The 24,222-nt window shown below is 58.2% G+C and overlaps 1 protein-coding gene across 6 annotated transcripts; it reads left to right on the top strand.

Moving 5' to 3' along the window:
* Positions 1-930: 930 nt before the first annotated feature.
* KCNH6 (potassium voltage-gated channel subfamily H member 6) lies at positions 931-24,022 on the top strand. Of its 6 annotated transcripts, none has more exons than XM_086357055.1 (14): positions 931-1,147; positions 1,966-2,196; positions 7,493-7,654; positions 7,826-8,031; positions 11,213-11,638; positions 13,129-13,528; positions 14,942-15,141; positions 15,339-15,591; positions 18,447-18,640; positions 18,838-18,876; positions 20,345-20,429; positions 20,944-21,112; positions 22,667-22,853; positions 23,174-24,022. In XM_086357055.1, the coding sequence occupies exons 1-14, from the start codon at positions 1,072-1,074 to the stop codon at positions 23,456-23,458; spliced, it is 2,913 nt and encodes a 970-aa protein (XP_086213181.1). In that variant the 5' UTR covers positions 931-1,071; the 3' UTR covers positions 23,459-24,022. The 6 variants fall into 6 exon arrangements, 3 of the variants coding, with proteins under 3 accessions (XP_086213181.1, XP_086213183.1, XP_086213182.1); XM_086357057.1 differs by lacking the exon at positions 18,838-18,876 and adding an exon at positions 20,732-20,837 and having other exon boundaries at positions 20,345-20,454; positions 20,922-21,112; positions 23,174-24,013; XR_015147449.1 differs by lacking the exon at positions 18,838-18,876 and having other exon boundaries at positions 20,349-20,429.
* The last annotated feature ends 200 nt before the right edge of the window (positions 24,023-24,222 follow it).

The raw sequence follows: 24,222 nt of genomic DNA, 5'->3' as shown, positions 1-24,222 counted from the left end.
CTCCCAGCTCAGCCCCTTGCACTGATTCCATCATCGGCCTTTGCCTAAGGTGCATGCCCTATTGAGTGCTTGCCCTCCAAGGATGGCTCCAAACTGGCTGTTGGACCCTCTGCAAAGCTTCAAGCTCACCAAGATGCTCAGTGAACAGTGGTCTCCTCCCACTCCTCTCCAAGAAGGCTCTTTCAGTAAACCTCACCCCATCCCCATCTGCTTATTCTATTGTATTCATTTTCAACCAGTACTCAGACACTTTTATCAGTGGTCACTTGCTAATACGTGGTTTTAAATCTGTTCTTTTCCCAAGCAGTATCTGTATGCCAAGAGCTCTCAGGCCTCTAAAGAAAGCACCTCATTGCATATTCCTTGTTTATTACACTGCCAGTACCAGGTCCTGGATGGGCTTGCCACTAGTTCTGCATGGGCACTGGGATTCAGTTGGAGGGCACTTGGTAAGGATGGGCAAAAGGTCTGTCCATACCATTGCCCGAGTCCAGTCCAATGGTCAGATCGGGAAAGAAACCTTCAGCAGAAGACCGTTTGAGGCCTTTAACAACCCCTTCGGCTCCTCCTCTCCTCCCCTGCTTGAGAGAGACGGCCTGGCAATGTCCAGACTGGCCCCCTGGTACCTGAACCGGGTCTGAGAGGGCCGAGGGCACAGTCCATTGGGACAGAGCAGAAGCTCCTCAAAGAGGCCCTACCCGATTGACTCCTGGCGCCGGACTCCCTCCCAGCTCCGCCCCTGAAGAGTCAGGGCCCCGCCCCTGCCCCACTGAGTCCCGGAAAAGTTGCCCCCGCCCCGCGGACCCCGCCCCGCCGCCGCTGCCGCGCGGCTCCTTTCAGCACCACGGCGCGGACAGCTCCCGGGCGGCCAAGGAGGGAAGGACGCGCGGCGAGCGGCCGGCCGGGGAGGGCAGCAGAGGTGTAGACGCAGGCGGGCGGGCGGGGCACGAAGCCCTGCGGCCCTCCCCGGGGGCGGCGCCCACCGGAGCCGGACGCAGCTGAGCCAGAGGACAGGCGGAGAAGCAGGGAGCCGGAGCGCTGCCGGCTCCGGGCAGAGGCCGCGGCCGAAAGATGCCGGTCCGCAGGGGCCACGTCGCGCCCCAAAACACTTACCTGGACACCATCATCCGCAAGTTCGAGGGCCAGAGTGAGTGTGTGCGGTGGGTTGGGGCATGATCTGGAGCCCTGGTTCGGTGGCAGGAGTGGCCGGACCCTTTACTAACTTCGAATGGAGCAGGGTGGGGGGTGTCTGATATGCCAAACGCATATCCTTCCCTTCAATGTCCGAGAAACACCTTTTCCTCCAGCGAGCCCCTACTTTTACCTCCAACACCACCCTCCCTTCTGCTACATGGTGGGCAAAGTGCAGCTCCCCGCTTCACCTGAGTTGTTTTCTTGCCGGTTCTAAGCCCTGACCTCCCCTTGTATCCCTGCCATGCTTCCCTCCTGACTCCCCCACCCCACCCCCAACTTCCTCCAGAGGTTTCCTTTTCGCCCTCCTTTTCACCTCCTGACCGAGCCACTCTGGTCTTTCTAGGAGCTCACCCAGGCTGGGCCCCCATCTGGTCACACCCCTGCTCCCTCTCGCCTATCCCTTTCCCTGCTCCAGGAAGCCTTGGGCCTCTCTCCCACTTCACTGACCCCATTACTGCCCTGGTCTTCCCACAATTCCCAGGCCTGACTCTCCTTCCCCTTCTCTGGTCATCGTCCTGCTTCCCCCTCCTGACCATCCCCTCATTACTCCCAGGAGCCCCATGGCCTTCCCCCATGACTCTGGCCTTCTTGGTCTTCCCACCCTCCCCAGACCTGACCTTCCCCTTCCTTCATTTTGATCACAGCTCTGCTCTGCATCCAGATCCAATCCCCCCCACGCACACACACACCAACCACTCCCACAAGTCCCTCTGATCTTTCCCTCCCTACTGCCTGGTCCTGGTTGCCATGGGCTCCCACCTCCCGCCCCAGGTCGTAAGTTCCTGATCGCCAACGCTCAGATGGAGAACTGTGCCATCATTTACTGCAACGACGGCTTCTGCGAACTCTTCGGCTACTCCCGAGTGGAAGTGATGCAGAGACCGTGCACCTGCGACTTCCTCACAGGCCCCAACACCCCGCGCAGTGCCATGTCCCGCCTGGCGCAGGCCCTGCTGGGGGCCGAGGAGTGCAAGGTGGACATCCTCTACTACCGCAAGGATGGTGAGGCACCCTCAGACCACAGATTCCGCAAGGCAGGCTCGGCCCCTCTCTCATCCAGGCAGAGTGGTCATGGGAAGGGCACCGACCCCGGGGACCAAAGGGCCTGGATGAATCTTGTCTCCTCAGCTGTATGGAGAAAGTGCTGGACCCTGGGTGCAATGCCTTCCAAGGTCCTTTTCAGGGGCCAGGGACGAGGCTGAGCCACCAGCTGGTCCTGGCCACATGCAGGGCCTCCCACACCATCGTCCCTCCCCCGTGTCCCCGGTCTCCTGGCTGTCCACTCTGTCACTGTCAGCCCCAGCTGTCAGGCAGCTGGGACGGAAATTAACCTTTCCTCATCTCCGTCTGCTCTGGGGATTAGGGGAGGAGTCACCCCCTCAAGGCCTCTGGGGCCAGGCAAGGCATGGGGGCGGCTGGCTTGAAAAGAGGGCTGGGTGAGGCTCTCCTTGGGGAGACAGAGTCTGGAGTTTGTGCTGGCCCTGGAGGCTTGTCCAGTTTGGGATATTACTGCCAGCCCAAGCTACTGCAGACAGAACAGAAGCATAGGGTGGGGGCCGAGGATAAGAAATTCTGGAGCCCTTCAAGGCCCTCCCCTCAGTACTTCAGTGTCTCCACTGGGTCTGTGCGGAGAGGAAAGAGATGGGTGGGAATTAGGGTCCCCAAAGTCCCTTTGAAATCACCTGGATCAGTGGCCCTCTCAGCCTGTTTCTGCGTCAGAATTACCTGGAACTTGTTTTCCAAAACATACCTTCCCTAGAAAGGGGCTGACTCAGAGGTGTGAAATGAGGCCCAAACAGGTATATTTGGGGAAATCCCCCTGGCAGTTTAGATGTTCTGTCAGGTTTAGGAACCACTGGCTTGGATTAATCCCTCGTTTCATGGGTGAAGAAACTGAGTCCCGAGAAAAAGAAAGAACTTGGCCAGGATTCTACTGCATGGGTCCCAGCTGGGACTGGACCCCAAGTCTCTGGATTCTTCCCTCAGATATATCTGGTCCGAATAACCCCAAGAGGGGTGAAAGGAACCCAACAGCCTCTGTGTTCCGAGGTGGAACTTTTGGGGAAGGAAGCCCAAGAGGGCCCTCCCTGGAGAAGAAAGCATGAGGGCCACTGGAGTGCAGGTGAAGGGCAGGCACCTTTGGACTGAGGCTGAAAGGTGCTCACGGCCTGGTTGCAGGGCCCTGGTGTGTGTGTGGAGCATGAACATAAGTGTAAACCTGAGCATGTGTGTGTGTAAGGTGTTTGAGGTGCTTCTTGGGCAGGTCCTGGCTGTCCCTCTGGCTGTAGTGATTAGGGGACTAGGAAGAACCTGGCTTAGTTTGGGAGCACTCACAGGGTTAACAAAGTCAGAATATTTTTAAAAGCTGTGACCTCGCCTCCTCACATCATTGCAGAGAGGTGACAGTCAAAGGAGTGAGAAGGGTCCCAGGGGAACAGGATGGGACAGCAGGGAATGACGGAGGCCCACAGGTCCCTCTGTCCCTCTCCTTGACCTCAGAGCCCTACCTGGGCCTGAGAGGGGTAAGAGCCGATCATAGACGCCTAGTGATGTCAGCTCAGGGCTCTTAGGGTCTCCTCAGCACCCTAACTGTGCCTGGGCCAGGGGCCGAGGTCAAGGTCAAACCTTGACCCTCTGAGATCCTCAGGTCCTCAGAACCCTGTTGGCGTCTTCTAGCCGTCAGAAGGAGCCCTAGAGACCTAGTCTTAGAGGTTTTCTGTGGGTGACAATGAAAAGTTACCCACATACCTGTGCGTTGTGCTTAGTCACTCAGTCATGTCCAACTCTTTGCAACCCCCTGGACTGTAGCCTGCCAGGCTCCTCTGTCTTCCACATTGCAGGCAGATTCTTTACCATCTGAGCTACCAGGGAAGCCCACCTTGACCCATTGTAGTCCAAGACCTTGAGCACCTTGGAGCTACCTGAAATTGGTGTGAAACCTAGAAAGGGGAACCTTCTGGCCAGCATTCCCCTAAGAGAAGGATGTGATGCTCAGATAACTTATGTACACCCTGTGGTCTACTCTGACCATGTGATTGTTTTTTCTGTTTTGTTTTTATCATATTCACATGGCTCTTATAGCCTGCTGAAGGGCATTCCCTTCCTCAGGTCAATACCTCCTCTCCCCCATCTTCCATTGATTAGAGGAGGTGTCACCACCCCCCCACCTCCTACAGAATTCTAGCTGATTTATAATCCTCTTTTCCTCTAAAGGGGTAAACCACTGATAGTTCTCCAAGTTCAAATAGAGAGTCTGTGGCCATACACCTCCACATTGTGCATCTGTGTAAAACTGTGCTCAAAGAGGCCAGGCCATTTGACAAAAATTACCCCATGAGACAGGGCTCAGAGACCCCTGAGAAACTGGCTCTGCTGCCATCTACCTTCACGAGGAAAAGTTAAGACCCTAACAGCTAGGAAGCATGGGGATGGCCGCAAGACTCGAGCCAATGAGAGTCTGGAGGGAGCCCTGGACAACAGTCCTACGGCTGCACCCCCTGGGGACCTGCCAGAGGGGCCCAGCCCCGCCTGCCTGCCTTGGCTGGATGTCTTCTCTGATGACCCCAAGCCAGAGAGTCCCCCAATCTCCAAGCCAGACTCGAGGAAGCCTGGGGCTCCTCCAGTCCTCAGCTCCAGTTCAGGAAGAAGGGTGTGGGCAGAGGTCTGGGCTCCCAGTGTCTTGTGTACACTTACCCACGAATGCCAGAGACACCCAGCGGGGAGGCAGGGTGGAGCAGCCGCACTCTTAGTGGCGGCCTTTGTGGCACCAGCTCTTCCCTGAGGGCTCACCACATGCCGGATGCAGGGTGTGAAGAGATGGGGACAATAGACAATACTAGAGCCTCCAAGGGGAGGGGCGGGGACTATGAGAAACTGAAGGAAGGGGCGAATCTAGAGGCAGAGAAAAACCGGGAGCAGTGTGCTGTCCGGGGTAGGAGGAGGAGAGACCAGCCCACTGTCCAAGGTCAGAGAGGTGGGCCCCGAGAGGAAGCCCTGCAAGAGAGGGCGAGCAGAGCCTGTCAACCACCCTCCAGGATCAGGGCGAGGGCACAGGAACACTACCACTCCCGGGCACCCCTTAGGGTGACACACTCACCCACTTGTGGTCGCCCACACTCACTCCTGAGCAAGGACAGCTTGTGATGTGCTTAGTTGCTCAGTCATGTTCAACTCTTTGCGACCCCATGGACTGTAGCCCACCAGGCTCCTCTGTCCATGAGGATTCTCCAGGTAAGAATACTGGAGTAGGTTGCCATGCCCTCCTCCAGGGAATCTTCCCAGCCCAGGGATCGAACCTAGGTCTCCCGCATCACAGGCAGATTCTTTACCATCTGAGCCACCAGGGAAGCCCAAGACAGCTTAGGGATCAGGAAAAGAATGCTCTGTTCTTGTCTGAATTCTCCTGTCTCCATCAGCGCGCAGGCAGTGAGTGTGAAGGTCAGGCAGGGGGTGTTACGTGAAGCTGCCCTCCAGCCCTCACTGCTCGGATGGGCTAGTCTTTGGTTCACTCTCAGCCTCAGTTTTCCAAAGATAGCATCAGTAGGTACAGGCTGGGGCTTGGCAGCCCCTAGAAGCATAGAGCCTGGAAGCCCTGCCCAGCTGTGCCAGCTCCCCACCAGGCCAGATTTCCGCAGTGCCAGAAAGAGTGAGGAGAGAGAATGGCCTTGCGGGTGCTGTTTCAGGCCACTGGCCAAGGAGGCTTCCTGGGTGGGTCCCAGCACCCAGGCCTTGCCCTGCCCTGGGCTGACAAGTGTGCCAGGCTCTGGTCTGGGAAGCAGGCCCACAGCCCTGCAAGCCCAGGAGTGGGTCTCAGAGGCGAGCAGGCTGCCTCTCCTTGGTGTGGATATCTCCCCTGGGGCCAGCGCAGCAGCTGGCAGATGGCTGCCTGGTGCTTGGGAGTCCGGGAATCTGATCCGGGAGATTCTTGCTCCAGGGAGGAAGGTGGGAGGGAGGAGGTGGACAGCTCGGCTGCACCCCAGCACTGAGGGGGTGAGAAGGTACCAAGGGAAGGGTGCACCAGAGGGTGATCTGGGGAAGAGGGATTCTAATGGACCCCAAATTAGTAATAGCCTTCCACCCACTCACATTTACACTCATTCTTTCATTCACTCAGCTAACAACACCTTGGACAGGTCCTGGCCTCCAGCAAACAAGACAGACGAATCTGCCTTCTGCTAGTCATGTTTACCCTAGTCCCCCGCCCTTAGCGTCCTTGGACGTGACACCCATCAACATTGAACTGAGGGATGTGGGATGACCGGGTCCCGTGGAGCAGGACGCACAGGGCATCCACCCAGCCTGCTGCCTGGCCTCTAGGGAACATGGCAGTTTCAGCTTGTTTTGTTCCACTCACCTATGGGAGAGGGAGCAAGGCCCTGGAGCAGAGAAAGAGGAACAAAAGGGCCAAGGGCTGGGTCTGGGCTGCCTGTGATGGCTGCATAAGCAGCAGGAGAGCCTGTCCCACCCCCACCCTGCCATCTATCTCCCTCTCCCTCTGCAGCCCCCAGGCCACTGCCCCACCTGCCCCACCCCTAGTCCCAGCACCTCTGCCTTGAGATGACAGGCCCCTTCCTGGTCTGGAGCTGCAGCCTGGCCCTCACTCCAGTGTCCTCGGCCCAGACGAGTCCCCATCCCTATCCAAACTGTTGTGTATGAGAGCGCAGGGCTCTCCGCTCCATGGCCCCAGCCCTCCTTGATGCATGGCTCAGCCAGTCCTGGCAGGTCAGTTTCTCAGAAGCCCAGGCTCTGCAGAACAGGGGTCCGAGTATGCCCTCCAGGGCTCCATGCGCCATCATGGAGCTTGAGGCCTAGTGCCAGTGGGCTCGGTGCCCAGCACTTGGTGTGTTCTCAGTGAGTTCCCTCCAGCATCAGGGGAGCAGGACATCTTTGGGGAACAAGAGTACAGGAGCTGAACCCAGGGCCAGCCAGAGCTACATGGGGGTAGGAGACCCAGCCTCACTTCCCCACTTAATCCACCCCCATCTGCTCAGCTTTAATTACAGCAGAAGCAAACCTCAAGGTTAAGCCCCGAGCTGAGGGCCGAGTGTGGACTTGGGCCCGAGGCTGCATTATCTCCTAATGAGGAGCTTAGCGGCTTTCTCCACCTCTGCTCTGTGGGCGGGGCCCTGCTGGGCAGTGTCACTAACAGCTCTGGTCACTCTGCGGGCCTCCTCCCCCACCCACGGCTGCTCTCAACTTGACCTTAACCCAGCCCCCTGCCTAGCTTCCCCAGGCCAGCTTCCTGCAGGAGAGGAGCCCTCCGGTGACATGCTACCCTCCCTTCCCACGGTGTTCACAGCCTCCTGCTTCCGCTGCCTGGTGGATGTGGTGCCCGTGAAGAACGAGGACGGGGCGGTCATCATGTTCATCCTCAACTTCGAGGACCTGGCGCAGCTCCTGGCCAAGCGGGGGAGCCGCAGCCTGTCCCAGCGCCTGCTGCGACAGAGCTTCCTGGGCTCGGGTGAGGACGGGGGCAGGTGGAGGGGGTGGGGCAGGGGGGATGGGAGGGGGCGGGGCGAGGCCGGGGAGGGGGCGGGGCGAGGGGCATGGGAAGGGGAGAGGCGGGTGGCGTTTTGTGGGGGCAGCATCAGGTCCCCAGCCCTGACTGCTGTGACCCGGGCCTTGGTTCCAGATGGCTCTCACGGCAGGTCGGGGGCACAGGGGCCTGGCGCGGGCAGGGTCAAGTACAGGACCATCAGCCAGATCCCGCAGTTCACACTCAACTTTGTGGAGTTCAACCTGGAGAAGCACCGCTCGGGCTCCACCACAGAGATTGAGATCATCGCACCCCACAAGGTGGTGGAGCGGACCCAGAACGTCACCGAGAAGGTCACCCAGGTGCGGCCTGCAGGCCAGGGTGGGTGGGGCTGTGCTGGGCCCTACAGTCCCTCCTCAGGCCCGGGCTCTGGACTCCTCCAGGGCTGGGTGAACAGAGGGAGCCGGCCTGCCCAGCCTGGTGTCTGGTCTGAGCTCCAGGCCTCTTGTCCTGCTAGAGTCTGATTCTTCAGACCTAAAGGCCCACCCTGAGACTCCCACCCTGACTCCCAGCTCCCAGACCCAGGGGAGGGTAGGTCAGCAGTGCCACATCCTAGGCCTGGAGAAGCTGAGAGGGGGAACCGGCAGGACACCTTGGGACCCGCCCAAGGCTCTGCCAGTCCCAGAGAAGGAGAAGCAGAGAGAGGAGGTGTGAGGGCCATACTGAGAAGAGGGTGGGGAGCCCCAGCCCTGCTCCTGCCCCTGGCCTTCGAGGTGACAGCCAGCCCCTAGGACAGGATGCTTCCGCAGTCCAGGCAGTGGGGAGGAAACCTGGCATCTTCAACTCCCTTGGCGCGGGTCCCTGGGGAACAGTCAGGAATGCCTCAGCCCCTCCTTGGCCAGCCCAGGGCAAACTGCCCTGGGTTCTCTGTTCCAGCTGACCACACTGTCCCTCCTCCTGGGGCCTGATGCCCCGGTCCCCAGCTGACCTCTCCAGAGGGAAGTGCAGAGAGCACTGCCTAAGGTTCAGGGGCCCTGCCACTGTCTGCTCTGTGACCTTGGGCAAGAGACCTGCGCCTTTTCTGGGCCCCAGGGTCCCATCTGGAGGAATGACTTGAACCACATAGTCTCTGAGGACTCATTTGACATTGAGGGTGCTGGCCCTAGGAGGCACTGAGAGATGCCTAGGCCAGGGCTGAGCAAGGGGGTGCAGGGCAAGGTCAGGGGCCTCCTCCAGCTCCCCTGGGACTTTGCTTCCTGAGGGAATGGAGCAGCTCTTTGCCTCCCACCTCCTTTCACCTGAAGCATCCTCTGTGCTGGAGCACGTGGGCTGGAAACTCCTTGTGACCCAGCCACTCACCAAGTACAAGAGCCCTGGGGCAGAAAAGACCCCAGGCTGTAGGGCTGGACCCTTGGACATCAGGCAGGGCGCGGGGGGCCAGTGACCTGGGAAGCCCACCTAGCTGTGCATCTGGGGACCCTCAGGTTGGTGACGGGGTGATGGGGGCTGTCGGGCTGGAGAGTTGTGCATGGTCCCTGCCCCAGCCCCTCTTGGCTTTACTAACCCACCCCATATTGTCCCTAAGGAGGGGAGGAGCCTGCCAGAGCTCAGAGCATGGCCCAGAGCAGGGAAGTCACACCGGCCTCAACCAGAACTCAAAGGGCCTAGAGGGCTGTGAGCCCATACCTGGACTCCTATGTCCTGACAGCCCTGCAGCTCCGAGGTCACTGGGGAGGCCCCTCATGCTGGCCCCAGAGGCGGTGGGAGACTCAGGAGATCTGTGGTGGAGGAGGTGGCACCCTGACCAGAAGCCCCCAGGATGGGGACACGTCTTCTGACCCCACCGTCCGAATTCTGACCGCCTCCCTCCCTCTCCATGTGCTCTGCTGTTTCCTCCTGGTTGGTCTTGAGTAGCCAGGGGTGGACATGGCCATGATGACCCAAGCTCTCCGTGCTCATTCAGTCCCCTTTAGTTGAGCCCCCACGTGGACTAAGAGGGGCATGTGGGATGAGGGAGCTGCCGCTGTAAGTCAGTGGAGATAACTGTGCTGTCAGGACATTTACAGGGAGCCGGGAAAAATCAAAAAACATGGGTCAGGTCTGTGCAGGGTCAGAGGAAACTTCCCAGGGAGGCCAAACAGGAGCTGAGGCCAAGGCTGAGCAGGAGGTCCCTGCAGGGTGAGGATACTGTGGCCCCTCCCAGGGGTTTGGATGGCAGATGGGGGACCGTGTGGTTGAAACCAGCCTTTGGGTGGATCTTCCCTACTGTGATCCCATCTGCTAATGGGCCCGGCTTTCAGGGCCAGAACCTTATGTTGCAGATTTTCTTAAACCAGAACCATCTGCAGGGCCCTATCCTGTGTGTGTGTGTGCGGGGTGGGGTGATGATCCATGGGACACCTTTCAGGCCCCATCCTTGTCAGGGCAGTGTCTGACATCGGATGAGCAGAGAGGAGTGATTATCGAGTGTAATGGCCTGTGCCATCAAGATGTACTAGCTTGGGACTTCCTTGGCAGTCCAGTGGTTAAGACTCCGAGCTTCCAAGGTAGGGGACATGGGTTCCATCCCTGGCCAGGGAACTAAGATCCCACATGCCGCACGGCACTACCCATAAAAACAGATGCGCCAGCTCATTAGTACAGCCAACAGCCCCATGGAGTTTGTGGTCCTTTGTCGTCCCCTTCTGCCGGTGAGGGAACTGAGGCTCACAGAAGTTACAAAACCTGCCCCAAGACAGACAGCAATGTCAGACCCCAGATCAACCTGGGAAATCTGGCTACAAAAGGCATGCCTTCTGCTCCCAACTGCCCAGGCTCACGCTGGGCAGAGCCTGGGCATGTTAGGCTGGGCCCTGGTGATCGTATGTTGGCCTAAGTCTCAGAGGTGGGGGTCGGAGGGGCAGAGCAGAGGGGGTTCAGAATGCAATGATCAACACCTCCTTGGACATGTGCAAAGTAGTCAAGGCCACCAGTACCCAGACCCATCAAGGGTCCAGGTTAACTATACACCCCCAAAATTTGATTCCTTCCGTGGAAGGCTCTGAGAGTTGGCCCCAGAGTGGGCCCTAGTGGTCCAGGCTCCAGAGGGCCCTCAGGAATGAAGAGGCTACTTTGGGGGTAACTTGTCCCCATGCAGAACCTGATCACTGGAAACTTCCCAAACCCACCAGACAGACTAGTCACCCCTCATCACCCCCTCAATCGGCCTGAACCTGGCCCCCCTTCACCCTCCCCTGTCCTGTCTTCACCCACTCCAGCCTGGCCTGTTTATGAGGGAGTTCAAACCTGGGGTCACCATGAGACAGAGCTGCCCCCCGCCTCTGGACCCCACCTCCTCCCAGCAATCCTGTCCCCTTAGGAACTGTCCCTGTCCTATGGGCCACACCCCCATCTTTGCCTCATCCCCTCTCCCCTGCACTGCCCTGCCACCCACCCTCTCCCACATCTCCCTTCCTCGGCCTCACCCTTGCATCTCCACCCCTCCCAGAGCCATCTCCCAGGCAGGGGCCACCCGGCTGACCTCTGCCCGGTCCCCACCCCCAGGTCCTGTCCCTGGGAGCGGACGTGCTGCCAGAGTACAAGCTGCAGGCCCCTCGCATCCACCGGGGGACCCTCCTGCACTACAGCCCATTCAAGGCCGTGTGGGACTGGCTCATCCTGCTGCTGGTCATCTACACGGCCGTCTTCACGCCCTACTCAGCCGCCTTCCTGCTCAGCGACCAGGATGAGTCTCAGCGCGGGGACTGCGGCTACACCTGCAGCCCGCTCACCGTGGTGGACCTCATCGTGGACATCATGTTCGTGGTGGACATCGTCATCAACTTCCGCACCACCTACGTCAACACCAATGACGAGGTGGTCAGCCACCCCCGGCGCATCGCCGTCCATTACTTCAAGGGCTGGTTCCTCATCGACATGGTGGCCGCCATCCCCTTCGACCTGCTCATCTTCCGCACTGGCTCTGATGAGGTGAGCAAACCCTGTTCAGGCCGGCCCCCCACAGTCGTCCCCTGCGCCCTGGGTACAGGTACTACCTGGCATGGGGCACCTTTGCCAAAGCAAGTGGTGGTAGGAAGGAGGGACCTCAGACATCTGTCACCTCCCAGCCCTGGAGAAGGAGTGGCTGGGGCTTCCCCTAGGCCTGGGTGCCCTCTCTGTGCTCCCGAACCCCGCCCCTTCTGGGACGGGCACTCCTATGCAGCTCACCCATCCTGCTGACTTCTACACCACAGTTACCCTGGAAATCCACAGGCTGCCTCTCAGGGCAGCCTGACTGCCTCCTCAGCCCCAGCCCCTCCACTCTGCCCACTCCGCCTCTCACGGCTGACATGAGGGCATTTTCATGCTGTTCTCGTAGCTTCTAGCCCCACTGTGTCCTTTTGTTCCATCTCCTTGGGATCAGCTTTATTGTTATTGTTGCTTTAATATTTATTGTTTATTCATTCACTCATTCATTTATTTATTTGGCTGTCGGGTCTTAATTGCTGCCTGCGGGATCAGCATTGCATCACGCGAGATCTTTCGCTGTGGGGCGTGGACTCTCACCAACTCTCTCATTGTGGCTCTTGGGCATAGGAGTTGTGTCTTGAAGGCTTAGTTTTTCCGCAACATGTGGGACTTTAGTTTTCTGACCAGGGATGGAACCCATGTCCCCTGAATTGCACGGTGGATTCTTAACCACAGGACCGCCAGGGAAGGCCCTTGGAATCAGATTTCCACTCAAATAGCTCACCTCCTGTGTTCCAGTCACACCCCAATCACCTCTGCCCCAGCCCCACACCTGCCAGCCTCACCCCCTGCACACAGGAGCCAGAGCAAGTTTCAGATCACTTATCTGACCCTGACCCTCATTCAATCCAGTCTTCAGAACTTTCAATGGCTCCCCAGTGGCTTGGAATAAAAGCCAAGCTCTTTGAGGAGACTGTAGCCACAGCAGCAGCCCCTGCCCACCTTCCAGGCTCATTCCTCACCACTTCACCATCTTCTGCTCTGTGCTCCCGTCTGCAGAACCTCCTTTGGTTCCCCAGGTGGACCGCGCCATTTCACACATCCATGCCTTTGTTCATATTGCTTGCTCCCTGTGCCTGGAATGCCCTTTCCCTCTCCCTCCTGTCTGGAGACCCAGCTTCATCTTTCAAGACTCAGCTCCTGTGTCACCTCCTCTAGGAAGCCTTCCCTGCCTTGTCGCTGCAGACTTTTCCTCCCCTTCCTCTGTGCTCCCCTTAGACTTCTGTCCTGGCAACCATAAAGCTATTTTGAGATTTAGGCTGAGAGCTCCTTAAGGTCCTACATGGTGTCCCACTGCTGAGAGCCTGGCCCAAAGCAGGCTTTCCATAAGTGTTTGTTAAATGACTACGTGACCATACCTGCAAGAGAGTAATTGTGGTCCTAAGGGACCTCAAGGTCACAGTCTCTCAAGGGCTGACCCTAGCCCTGGGGCCCCCTCCCTGCCTCTCCAGACCACAACCCTGATTGGACTGCTGAAGACAGCGCGGCTGCTGCGGCTGGTGCGTGTGGCTCGGAAGCTAGACCGCTACTCTGAGTATGGGGCGGCCGTGCTCTTCCTGCTCATGTGCACCTTTGCGCTCATCGCGCACTGGCTGGCCTGCATCTGGTATGCCATTGGCAACGTGGAGCGGCCCTACCTGGAGCCCAAGATCGGCTGGTTGGACAGCCTGGGCGCGCAGCTTGGCAAGCGCTACAACGGCAGCGACCCAGCCTCCGGCCCCTCAGTGCAGGACAAGTACGTCACCGCCCTGTACTTCACCTTCAGCAGCCTCACCAGCGTGGGCTTTGGCAACGTGTCCCCCAACACCAACTCCGAAAAGGTCTTCTCCATCTGCGTGATGCTCATTGGCTGTAAGTGTCCAGGGCCTCACCCACGAATCCCAGGTTTAGTTTTGCAATGAGATATAACACAGTAACAATTTCTGTGATTGGCAGGTCCTAAGTTTGCAGCACAGTGAATATTTGCATGTGTGTACACTAACTGTGGGCTTCCGTGGTGGCTCAGACAGAATCTGCCCGCAATGCAGGAGACCCAGGTTCGATCCCTGGGTTGGGCAGAAGAAAATGAAGGAAATGGCAACCCACTCCAGTATTCTTGCCTGGAGAATCCTATGGACAGAGGAGCCTGGCGAGCTACAGTCTATGGGATCACAGAGAGTTGGATATGACTGAGTGACTAACACTTTCACACTAACTATATACAGAATCTATAGCCCTCGATATATACCAGGGATCAGGGCCAGCTGCCTCATTTTCAGGGCCTCGTGCAAAATGAAAATGTGGAGCCCTTTATTTAAAATATTATTAACTATTTCAAGACAGTGAGAGCAGAGCACTAAACCAAAACCCAGGGCCCTTAGCACAGGTCCACATTGATGAATTGTGCTTGCCAGGCACTTTTCTTTTCAATATATGTTCATTTGGCTGTGCTGGGTCTTAGTTGCAGCATGCAGGGTCTTTAGTTGAGGCATGTGAACTCTTAGTTGCAGTATGTAGGATCTAGTTCCCTGACCAGGGATGGAACCGGGGACCCCTGCTTTAGGAGCATGGAGTCTTAGCCACTGGGCCACCAGGGAAGTCCCTGCTAGGCACTTTTCTAAGTCCTTATCAGAGGTCCATGTTTTGTTCCCATCACTACTCCATGACAGCCATAGTATGAGCTGTTTACAGACCAAGGAACTGAACATCCTAACTTGCCAGGGGTTACAGAGAGACCCAGTTCCAGCCCAGGGGGCCGACTCCCAGGGAACCAGCTCCCAGGGCTGTGTGCTCTCAGGCCCCACACTGTGCTTCCTGCCTTTCAAGACATGTGGCCTAGGAACAGGAGAGGCAGTGTGGAATGTTACACGCAGATTAAGTTGTCATGTTGAGAGTATTTAGAGATGTGAAAGCCCAGAAAAACAAAAACAAGGGGGGAAAAAAGGGTGAAAACAAGAGACCAAAAGTTTTCTTTTTATAATATTTTTACAACTTGAAAGAGAAAACAAATCTGAACTAAAAAAACCCATTGCCCTAGTTCTTTCTTCTCAGGAGTTTGGCCTATGGGGCCCCGGAAGCTGCCAAGACGCACAGGGTGGAAGGAGGAGGGCAGGAAACCCAGGGGTCTTTGTTCCCCCCCAGACACCCTGGCACCGTCCTGGACACTTCTGACCTCGCCCTGGACAGAGGGTCCCTGGCTGGGGGATCCCAGGGTGGGGGAGGCTGGAGCAGGCCTGGTGGAGATGCTCTGGAGCTCAGCCGCCGCATCCCGCCACCCTGCCCCAGCCCTCATGTACGCCAGCATCTTCGGCAACGTGTCGGCCATCATCCAGCGCCTGTACTCGGGCACGGCTCGCTACCACACGCAGATGCTGCGGGTCAAGGAGTTCATCCGCTTCCACCAGATTCCCAACCCGCTGCGGCAGCGCCTGGAGGAGTACTTCCAGCACGCCTGGTCCTACACCAACGGCATCGACATGAACGCGGTGAGCCCCTGCCCCTCGGGCCCGGGTGGGGCGGGCCGCCTGGCTCAAGTCCCAGCTCCGGCGAATGCCCCCGGGGCAGGGCGGTGGGGGGAGACCAAGGTCCCGCAGGCACTGGGCGTCCCGGAAGCCTCCTTACCTCCCGCTCCCCCAGCCCCCGCCCCGGCCGCGCCCCGCTGGACGCCCCCGCCGCCCCGCAGGTGCTGAAGGGCTTCCCCGAGTGCCTGCAGGCCGACATCTGCCTGCACCTGCACCGCGCGCTGCTGCAGCACTGCCCCGCCTTCCACGGCGCCAGCAAGGGCTGCCTGCGCGCGCTCGCCGTCAAGTTCAAGACGACGCATGCGCCGCCCGGGGACACGCTGGTGCACCTCGGCGACGTGCTCTCCACGCTCTATTTCATCTCCCGCGGCTCCATCGAAATCCTGCGCGGCGACGTGGTGGTGGCCATCCTCGGTGGGTCGGACGGGGAGGACCGGACCGGGGGTGGGTAGGGTGGGAGAGGTGTCTTGCCTGGACCAGGCGGTTCCCAGGAACACAGATGGCACCTGCCACGTGATGACCATGTGCCACAGGGGAGCTTGACACCCAGCTCACGGAATCCTTCCACCAACCCCAGCCACAGGCTCCATTTTCCTGATAGGGAAGTTGAGGCTCAGAGAGGTCTGGTAGGTGGACAGACAGGGATTCCAGGGCTGAGGAAGTCCAGGCAGGCTGCGACTTTTTCCCGCTTTTGGGAAGCTCGGGGTAAGAAGGCAAGGGTTTGTATGGGGTGGGGGGCGGGGGTCACTGCAGCTGCAGGGACAGCTGGACTTTGGAGGAAGGATAAGGGACTCTGGACAGGGGAGAGATTGGGGGGCACACACAGCCTCTGCCGCTCACCTGGGGCAGGTCACTCACCTTGGGCAGGTCACTTGCCGTGTCTGAGGTGGTTCTCATCTTCCACACCTCCCCCCTGCCTTCAGCCCACCCCAAGCCCCTGACCAGACCATCAGCCTACCCGTCCCCTGGTGCCCCTGGCCGGGCTTCCCTCTACCCCTCCGCCCAGTCCTCTTCCTCTGGCCTGCCCTCGCTACATCCTCACCTGGGCCAGCTCCTTGCTTTCATGATCTCAGCCTCACCTGTGGCACATGGACCCCCAGAGCTCTATCCCGGCTCCAGTCTCTCCATAGACTGGAAAATTCCTTTCATCTCCAGACATGGCCATCCTTATATTCCACAGGCAGACCAAACGGCTTATCTTAATCTGAAATCATTATCTTCCCTCAAAGGCAGCTCCATGGACATCCCTGTCACTGTGAACCTCTCACTGCCCGGGCCAGAAACCTGGGAGTCAGCCAGGGAAGTACCCTCCTCCTTTCCTGGCCCACCCCCACCATCCAGGCAGCCACAGAACCCCGTCTGTTCCCTGCATTGAGATCTCTCTGTCCCATAACTGTCTCCATGTCCCTGCCTGGACCCAGTCCTCACTCTGTCCTTCCTGGGCAGGTGTCAGGAGCTCCTTTCCCACAACCCTGAACCTGGTGTACCCCAGACTCCATCTTCCACCTGCCAGTGACCTGAAATTCACATCTGTGCATGGTCTTCTGCTCAAAATCTTTTCATGGTTCCCTATGACCCATGGGGCAAATGTCAACCCCTGTGCACGGCCCTCCACATTCTGGCCACCCCTGGGTCCTGCCACCTTCCCTTTGGTGGCTGCTGCTCTAGCCATCAGACTACTCAGTTCTCTGCACCATCTGTCCCACCCCTGTTCCTCTGCACATGCTGCCACTCCACTCGGAGTACCTGCCTCACATCTGTGCCTGGCAGACCCCAGGCATCCTTCAGTGCTGAGCTCAAGCTCAGCTCCTCTATGAGCCCGTCCCTCATTCCCAGCCAAGTTTAGAAGTGCCATCCAGGTGGGAGAGAGATAATTATTATTAATAATTAAGAAGCCAGTCCAATTTAAGTTTCAGTTAGAGACATGAACTCTCATTTTGTCCTGAGTAGAAATGGACATAAGGTCATAATCCTTCTTCTACTGGAAAACTATCACTTTATAATGTTGCCCAGATTTCTAGCTTCTGGGTTTTATATGTGACCCTGGAGAGTCCTTCCCTTCTCTCAGCCTCCTCAGTCGCCTCCTCTGTAAGAGACCTTTTATCCTGTTCTCCTGCGGGCACATGTCCTGGCCTCCATCCATCATTGAGCAGACACTTAGTAATGTTTGTGCAGAATGGCCAGGCTAGGGGGCTGGACTTTCCTGTGGGAAGTGGCCATCATAATCATGGTCTGTGGCACTCTGGCCCTGGGTTCTCTGCCCTGAACCCTGACTGCTGCACAGACCACAGCCTGCTTCCTCCACCGGATTGCCTTTCTCCTGGAGGACCAGCCTTCCTAGATTCTCACAGCCAGGCTCCACTCCAGTAGTTCTGTAAGACCCTTCCCCGCCTCCAACCACTCCGGGTGGGATGAACCCCTCCCTCTACTGTAGGCCTGTTGCTCTTGGCTCCTACTTGTTCTGAGGCTCTAGAGATCATTCTGTAATCTGTCTGTTGGGGATTTGGGGGGCTCCCATGGGTAGGACAGAACCCTAGTCATGTTTTTATCCTGTGGCTAGCACAGTGCCTGGCAGCAGAACGGCCCAGCACCCTCACCACCTGTCCCCGCATCCAGCCCAGGTCCACCCCGTGACATTGTCCATCCTAATGCCTTGCATCTGCCTGTCTGGTGCCTCTCGCTCTTCGAGGCACTTCCTCCAGCATCACCTCTGCTCCTCTGGACCGCCCAGGGGGGCGGCCAGGGCAGATATGGTTAAAGCCATTTTAGAGATGGGGACACCGGGGTGCAGAGAGGGCCATGCCAGTCAAGTGGCCCACAGTGGGAGTGGGCACCGAAGAGAGAGAAGCCTGAGGTGCTGTCCCAGGGAGCTGGGTGGTCCTGACCCCTGGTCTCCGCCACTCTGCAGCTCCATGGCCAGCCTGAGAGGAAGAGGTTGGGCAAGGAGCCTTTGGTGTCTCTTCTGCCTGCTGTTCCCTGGGTAGGGGTGGGTAGGGGCAGTTCCCAAGCAAGTGGGAAACAGGAAGGAGATTCTGGAAGAAGGTGGTCCCGAGGATCCTGGAGATAGCAAGGGGACCCACAGGCTGGGGTGGCAGGGGTCTCTGCATACTCCCTTCCCTCAGCCAGCACATCCAGCCTTGTTCCAGGCACCACCCCCTGCAGGATCCCTGAAGCTGGGCGAGGTCAAGGTTAAGAGGTCCTCAGGGAGGCTCCTCAGAAGAGAGCAGGGAGCCAGGCCCTGGAGATTCCCCCACCCCTCTGGCTGGCAGGAAAGAATGACATCTTTGGAGAGCCCGTTAGCCTCCATGCCCGGCCGGGCAAGTCCAGCGCAGATGTACGGGCCCTGACCTACTGTGACCTGCACAAGATCCAGCGGGCAGACCTGCTGGAGGTGCTGGACATGTACCCTGCCTTCGCAGACAGCTTCTGGAGTAAGCTGGAAGTCACCTTCAACCTGCGGGACGTGAGTCTGGGATGGGTGGCCCAGGTTGGGGGTGGCCCTCGGCCAGCGTGTAATGGGCCATGGCCAGTCAGCCTGCTGAGCGCTTGGGCTGCTTGGCTGGAGAGGACCCGTCTGACCGCTTCCCTTCTTTTCAACCCCCGCTCTTCATCCTTTGTCATAATCACTTCTGTGCCTCCCATGGCCAACATAATGCTAAGTATGAAGATAGCTACCAATTACGGAGCACCAACTATGTGGTAAGCGCTGGGCTCCTTCTACACAATCTCATTTAGTCTTCCTGCAGGTGGTGTTAGTATCCCCATTTTCCAGATGGGGAAACTGAGGGTCCTAGCAGACAAATGACTAAAGCCACAGTCACACAGTAAATCATATAGTCAGTGGCGCAGCCAAAATGGGACTCAAGTTTGTGCATCTCCATAGCCCAGGCTTTTCCCACCACATCCTTCCAAGCTGCAAGGTGGGAGTGGGGGGTGGGGGTGGGGCAGGCAGCAGTGTCTCCCATCCATGAGCTCATGGTCCAGGTCCCAGAGGTGTAAGCAGTGATAGAGCAATCTCTCCTCTCAAATTTATTACTCAGTGGAGGAGATTATAATAACTCAAGAAGAAGAAAGAAAAAAAAAGAAAGAGCTAAATAGTTCTCTCTCTTTTTTTTTTTTTTTGGCCTTACCAAGCAGCTTGTGGGATTTCGGTTCCCCGATCAGGGATTGAACCTGGGCCGCAGCAGCCCAGAATCCTAACCACTAGGCCACCAGGGAACTCCCAAGAGCTCCATAGTGAAGAACCAAGGCAGTCTCAAGGGTGTGCAGTGAGACCAAGTATCTGTGGAGCTCAGGGTGGCCAAGGCGTGGGATAGCCAGTACAGAACAGAAGTGCCCAGAAGGGTCTGTGTGCAGGGGAGGGCTGGGAACCAGCTAGTGGGAAGGAGGGGGCAGGCGCGGCTGGCAGGGGCCACAGTGGCTGAGGCCCGGGCACTGAGCCCCCACCCCTGGCCTCAGGCGGAGGGTTCTGCTGGCCCAGCCCCGCACCCAGCATCTGGAGGTGGAGCTGAGGCAGGTTTACCTGCTCCGGATGGCCCTCCCCACCCTGCCCTCTGCTGTCCTCCCCTCCCCAGGCTCTCCCCTTCCCGCCTGGCCTGTCTAGGAGGCCTCTTGTGAGGACTCTGCCTTGGTGGGCGGCGGGGGGCAGGGGGTGCCCAGCTGCTAGGAAGCATCAGGTGGCCCAAGTGCTCAGTGGCTGGACACTCGAGCAAGAGGGCTGTGGTATCCATGGCCTGGGACATCTGCAGCCCCTGGGTGCCCCCAAGTCCTATTACCAGGGGGGTGGGCTGCCAAGGGCATGGATGGGGCACCCCCGAAGGGATTGGGACTTCCAGACTTCCACCCCTCAGGGAGAATTGTCGCGTTGGCCCAGGCTGAGGGCGGGGGTCCCAGAGCCCTGAGGAAAAGGAAAGAGAAAGCTCCCCTGCCTCCCCTACCCCCACGCTGCTGCTCAAGGCAGCCTCTCGCGGGACTCCCTGGGGTCTGCCCGGCTCCAAGCCCCTGGGCATCCCTGCCAGTCCACGCAGGAGAGGAGCTGCTGGGAGCACGCTGGGGGTGCCCAGCCGCCTGCAACCACCCTCCCCTCATTGCCACGGGGGTGGGGGAGGGGAGAGAGGCCCAGTCCCGGCTGTGGTCCCCGTTACTTGATGCTCTTGTTCCCCACAAGGCAGGCGGTGGTCTCCAGTCATCACCCCAACAGGCTCCAGGCAGTCAAGACCACCAGGGCTTCTTCCTCAGTGACAACCAGTCAGGTGAGCAAAATCGGCCCCCGCCAGAGTCTGCCCCTCCTGCACCTGAAGGCCCTGCCCAGCCTCCTGGCCCTTGGCAGGTCCTCCCCTGCTTCTCCTAGGAGAGGCCTCCTCAGGCTCAGCATCAGTGGCCCCTGTACCCCTCCTCCCCCTGTGTTCTCAGAGCCTGAGTGAGGGCTGCCCGCAGGGGTGGATACCGGCCCGCCCCCGGGGCTGCACATCAAGGTTCTACAGGCCCTGCTGGGCGGCAACTCCCTGGACAGTGAGGCCTGGGCTGAACATCCCCACCTGGCCAGCTCCCGCAGGCTGGGGCCCCACCCCTGCTCCCAGGGCTACAGCCTTCTGGGTCCCAGAAGCCAGGCCTCTATGGGGGCAGGACACCCAGGGAAGGAGATGCACTCCTCCCACCCCGTGTTCCCACAGCAGGTAGGGAACGGGGCCCCGGCTCTGCTCGAGAAGGCCCAATCTCCAGAACCAGCTGGACCTTGGCTCAAGCTTCCCTCTCCCCATCCTGCAGGTGCAGCCCCTTCCCTGAGCATCTCAGACGCATCTGGCCTCTGGCCTGAGTTGCTGCAGCAGGTGCCCCCCAGGCCAAATCAGAGCCCCCAAAACCCTCAGGGAGACTCAGACTGCTGGCCTCGGGAGCTAGGCTCCAGGCTAGAGCAGCTCCAGGCCCAGATGAACAGGTGGGTGACTGACCTGTGGGCAGGGATGGGACAGCCACAGAGGGCAGGCCCGTGGCAGGCTAGGCACGGGCGCCCCCTCCTGGTGCCTCGGGGACATCGCTGCGTGTCCCGTGGCTTTGAGAATGAAAGTGAAAACCTGAAAGTGAGTCACTCAGTTGTGTCCGACTCCTTGCGACCCAGGCAAGAATACTGGAGTGGGAGTCCTTTCCCTTTTCCAGGGGATCATCCCAACCCAGGGATTGAACCCAGGTCTCCCGCATTGCAGGTGGATTCTTTACCAGCTGAGCCGCAAGGGAAGCCCAATGATTTGAGAATGGCCAGCCCCCTTTAGCTGCAGACCTCCCCAGCCTTCTCACTGAGGACAGTTCCTTGGATGGCTTGTCCCAGCAAATCGGGAACATGCCAAGTGGGGAGAGGGGTGTAACTTCATGCCGAAACAAATTCTGTGAGTCCAGGACTCCCTGGTGGTCCAGGGGCTAAGACTCCATGCTCTCACTGCCGGGGGCCTGGGTTCAATCCCTGGTCAGGCAACTAGATCCCACATGCTGCGGCTAAGAGTTCTTAGGTCGCGTCTAAAGATCCTGCGTGCCACAACTAAGACTCGGTGCAGCCAAATAAATACATATTTAAATATAAAAAAAAATACCGTGAGCCCTTGGAAAGGGGGTGTGGCCTGTGGATGTCAGGGCTGTGTGGCAGAGTGAGGGCTTAGGGGCAACACAGTCCTGGGTTCAAATTCTGGCTTGGTAACTTACCAGCAATACTGTGTATAAGTAACAACCACTCTGGGCCTTGGTTTACCCTTTTGTGAAATGGGGGTAACCAGAATACCTGTGTCGAAGCTTCATGACGAGGGCAGAATGTCTCTTTCTCAAGCACCCTCTGGGAAACAGTGATAAGGAGAGCTAAGCATTAGGCTGGTTTCTTGTAGCTGGGGGTGGGGGGCGGGGGTGACTTCTCTGGTCACCAAGGCAGTACAGGCGTGTTTGGGTTACCTCCACCTATTCTATAAGTTGTACTGAAACATCTACTTGAGTTCTTTCCTTAGTACCATTCCTTCAAATTAAGTAATTTGGTACCCACCGTCCCTCCTAAAAAAACTTCACTGTGAGGACTAAATGATGTGTGCAGCTGCCTGATCACTGTGATTATCAGAGTCAGGGGTGTACTAAGGGGAATTTGGGCGGAGGCTGTAGATTGTAGGAGATTCCCTGGTGGCTCAGACATTAAAGAGTTTGGTCTGCCTGCAATGCAGGAAATCCGGGTTCAATCCCTGGGTCGGGAAGATTTCCCTGGAGAAGGAAGTGGCAACCCACTCCAGTATTCTTTGCCTGGAAATCCCATGGATGGAGGAGCCTGGCAGGCTACAGTCCATGGGGTTGCAAAGAGTTGGATGTGACGGAAGCGACCTCACACTCATGTAGATTATAGCGGGGAAATAGCTTCATCCAGCAGGGACAGCCTGCAGCCTACAAAACTAAGGGCTGCCCTCAGGACCTAAACTGCTCTTGCCAACCCTGACCCTGACCCTGACTGTGGGGTTCTGCCTGGCAGGCTGGAGTCCCGCATGTCTTCAGACCTCAGCCGCATCCTGAAGCTCCTTCAGCAGCCCCTTCCCCAGGACCACACTGGCTACATCTTGGGAGCCTCCACCTCTAATGACCTGGCCTTGTTCCCTGCAACCTCAGCAACTCAGAGTCCAGGAACTCGGCTGCCCCGGGGTGACCCACCCCCGGCACAGGTGAGCAGTGGAGGGGACCCCCAGGGGCTTGCCTGGTGGCGGCTGCATGTCTTCCCCCACCCTTACCTTGGTCTCAGTGGTCATCTGGCCCAGGGCCTTTGTGGCCTGAGAGCAGCTGTGACTTCTGCTGTCCTCCCTTATGGTCTGAGTCACAACAGGCAGCCTGGACAGGTGGTAGCAGAGCCCAGACTGTGACCACGGACTCCACATCGGGAGCAGAGGCAGCAGGATACATCTCCTGCTGCTTCCCAACCCTGAAGTCAGGGTGCCTTGGGGAGGCTCCCCACCCTGCTTGCCCCCCTCTTTCTTGCCCCCCGCAGATGCCCAGCTATGGTGACATGGATGAATGGAGGCCGGAGCCCAGGAACTCTTCCTCTAGGATGCCCCCCTCTGCCGTGGAAATGGACAGAACTCTGACACTGTCCTCAGAACAGAAGCAGCCCGAGGGGCTCCTGTCACCCCTGGCCTCCCCTCTGTGTCCCTTGGAGGTACAGGGACTTGTCTGTGGTCCCCGCTACCCCTCCCTCCCTGAACACCTCAGCTCTGTGCCCAAGCAGTTGGAGTTCCAGAGACATGGCTCAGATCCTGGGTTCTCAAGGAGCTAGAGCCACTGTGCCCCAAGATTTTTTAAAAAAAGCACTATGAAGGAACTGAATGTGGGTAAGGTGATAGTTAAGGATGTGGGGGAGGCAGACAGCCTCTAAACTAGCCCTTCACCTAGAGTAGCTACAAACTGCCAATCCAGGTGACCCCAAACGGTGCGGGTGAAGAGGCTCGTGACTTTCCCCAGCCTCCTCCAGGGCTCTCTTTAGACAGCAGGGCTGGTGGAAGGTGGATGAGCCTCAGGCGTGGAGGTAGCTGCCAGGACAGAGGGCTCAGGGAAGAAAGGAGACATTTCTGATCTTTTCTGTATGAGAGCCTGACTCTGTGCAGAGTCGTCACCTCCCAGCTCAGAACTCTCCCCCACCATGCAGCCAAGTCCCCAGGGTTGGTCAAGACCTCCTGCCGAGAGCCTGTGAACCAGCTAGAGACGGGAGTGCCCTCTGCAGTGGACACATCAGGGCCCAGAACTCCAGCCCTCAGCCACCCTGCCCTTATGGTTCTGTGATGACCTTTGGGACCTAATGGGCAGTAGAGGGTCTCAGAGCTAATAAAGTCTGCACACTTCATGTTGGGCTGGGTGTGTAATTTGTCTGAGGGTAATCAGGTCCTCGCTGGGGCTGTAATCCTGACAGTTGTGATCTGCTTCCAAGGAGCTGTGTGTTAGGGACCTGAAGGTGACTCCACTGGGTCTTGGAGGCCCCAGAGTAAGGGGCTCTTAGCCAGGCTGGGGTGAAGGGAAGCAGAGAGGCACTGGTATGGTAGCCAC

The sequence above is a fragment of the Bos grunniens genome, chromosome 19 (assembly GCF_055505025.1).
Source record: "Bos grunniens cultivar Pamir isolate PY7600 chromosome 19, Bosgru_T2T1.0, whole genome shotgun sequence".
Classification (NCBI taxonomy): Eukaryota; Metazoa; Chordata; class Mammalia; order Artiodactyla; family Bovidae; genus Bos; species Bos grunniens.
Note: the sequence above shows the minus strand (reverse complement) of the source record. Positions and strands in the feature narration are given on the sequence as shown.

Excerpts from the sequence above, each read along its gene's own strand:
- KCNH6 (XM_086357057.1), top strand. The coding sequence starts at position 1,072 with ATGCCGGTCCGCAGGGGCCACGTCGCGCCCCAAAACACTTACCTGGAC. Across the intron at positions 20,455-20,731 it reads CAAAATCGGCCCCCGCCAGA|GCTGGGGCCCCACCCCTGCT; the intron begins GTCTGCCCCTCC and ends CAGCTCCCGCAG. Across the intron at positions 22,854-23,173 it reads GTGACCCACCCCCGGCACAG|ATGCCCAGCTATGGTGACAT; the intron begins GTGAGCAGTGGA and ends TGCCCCCCGCAG.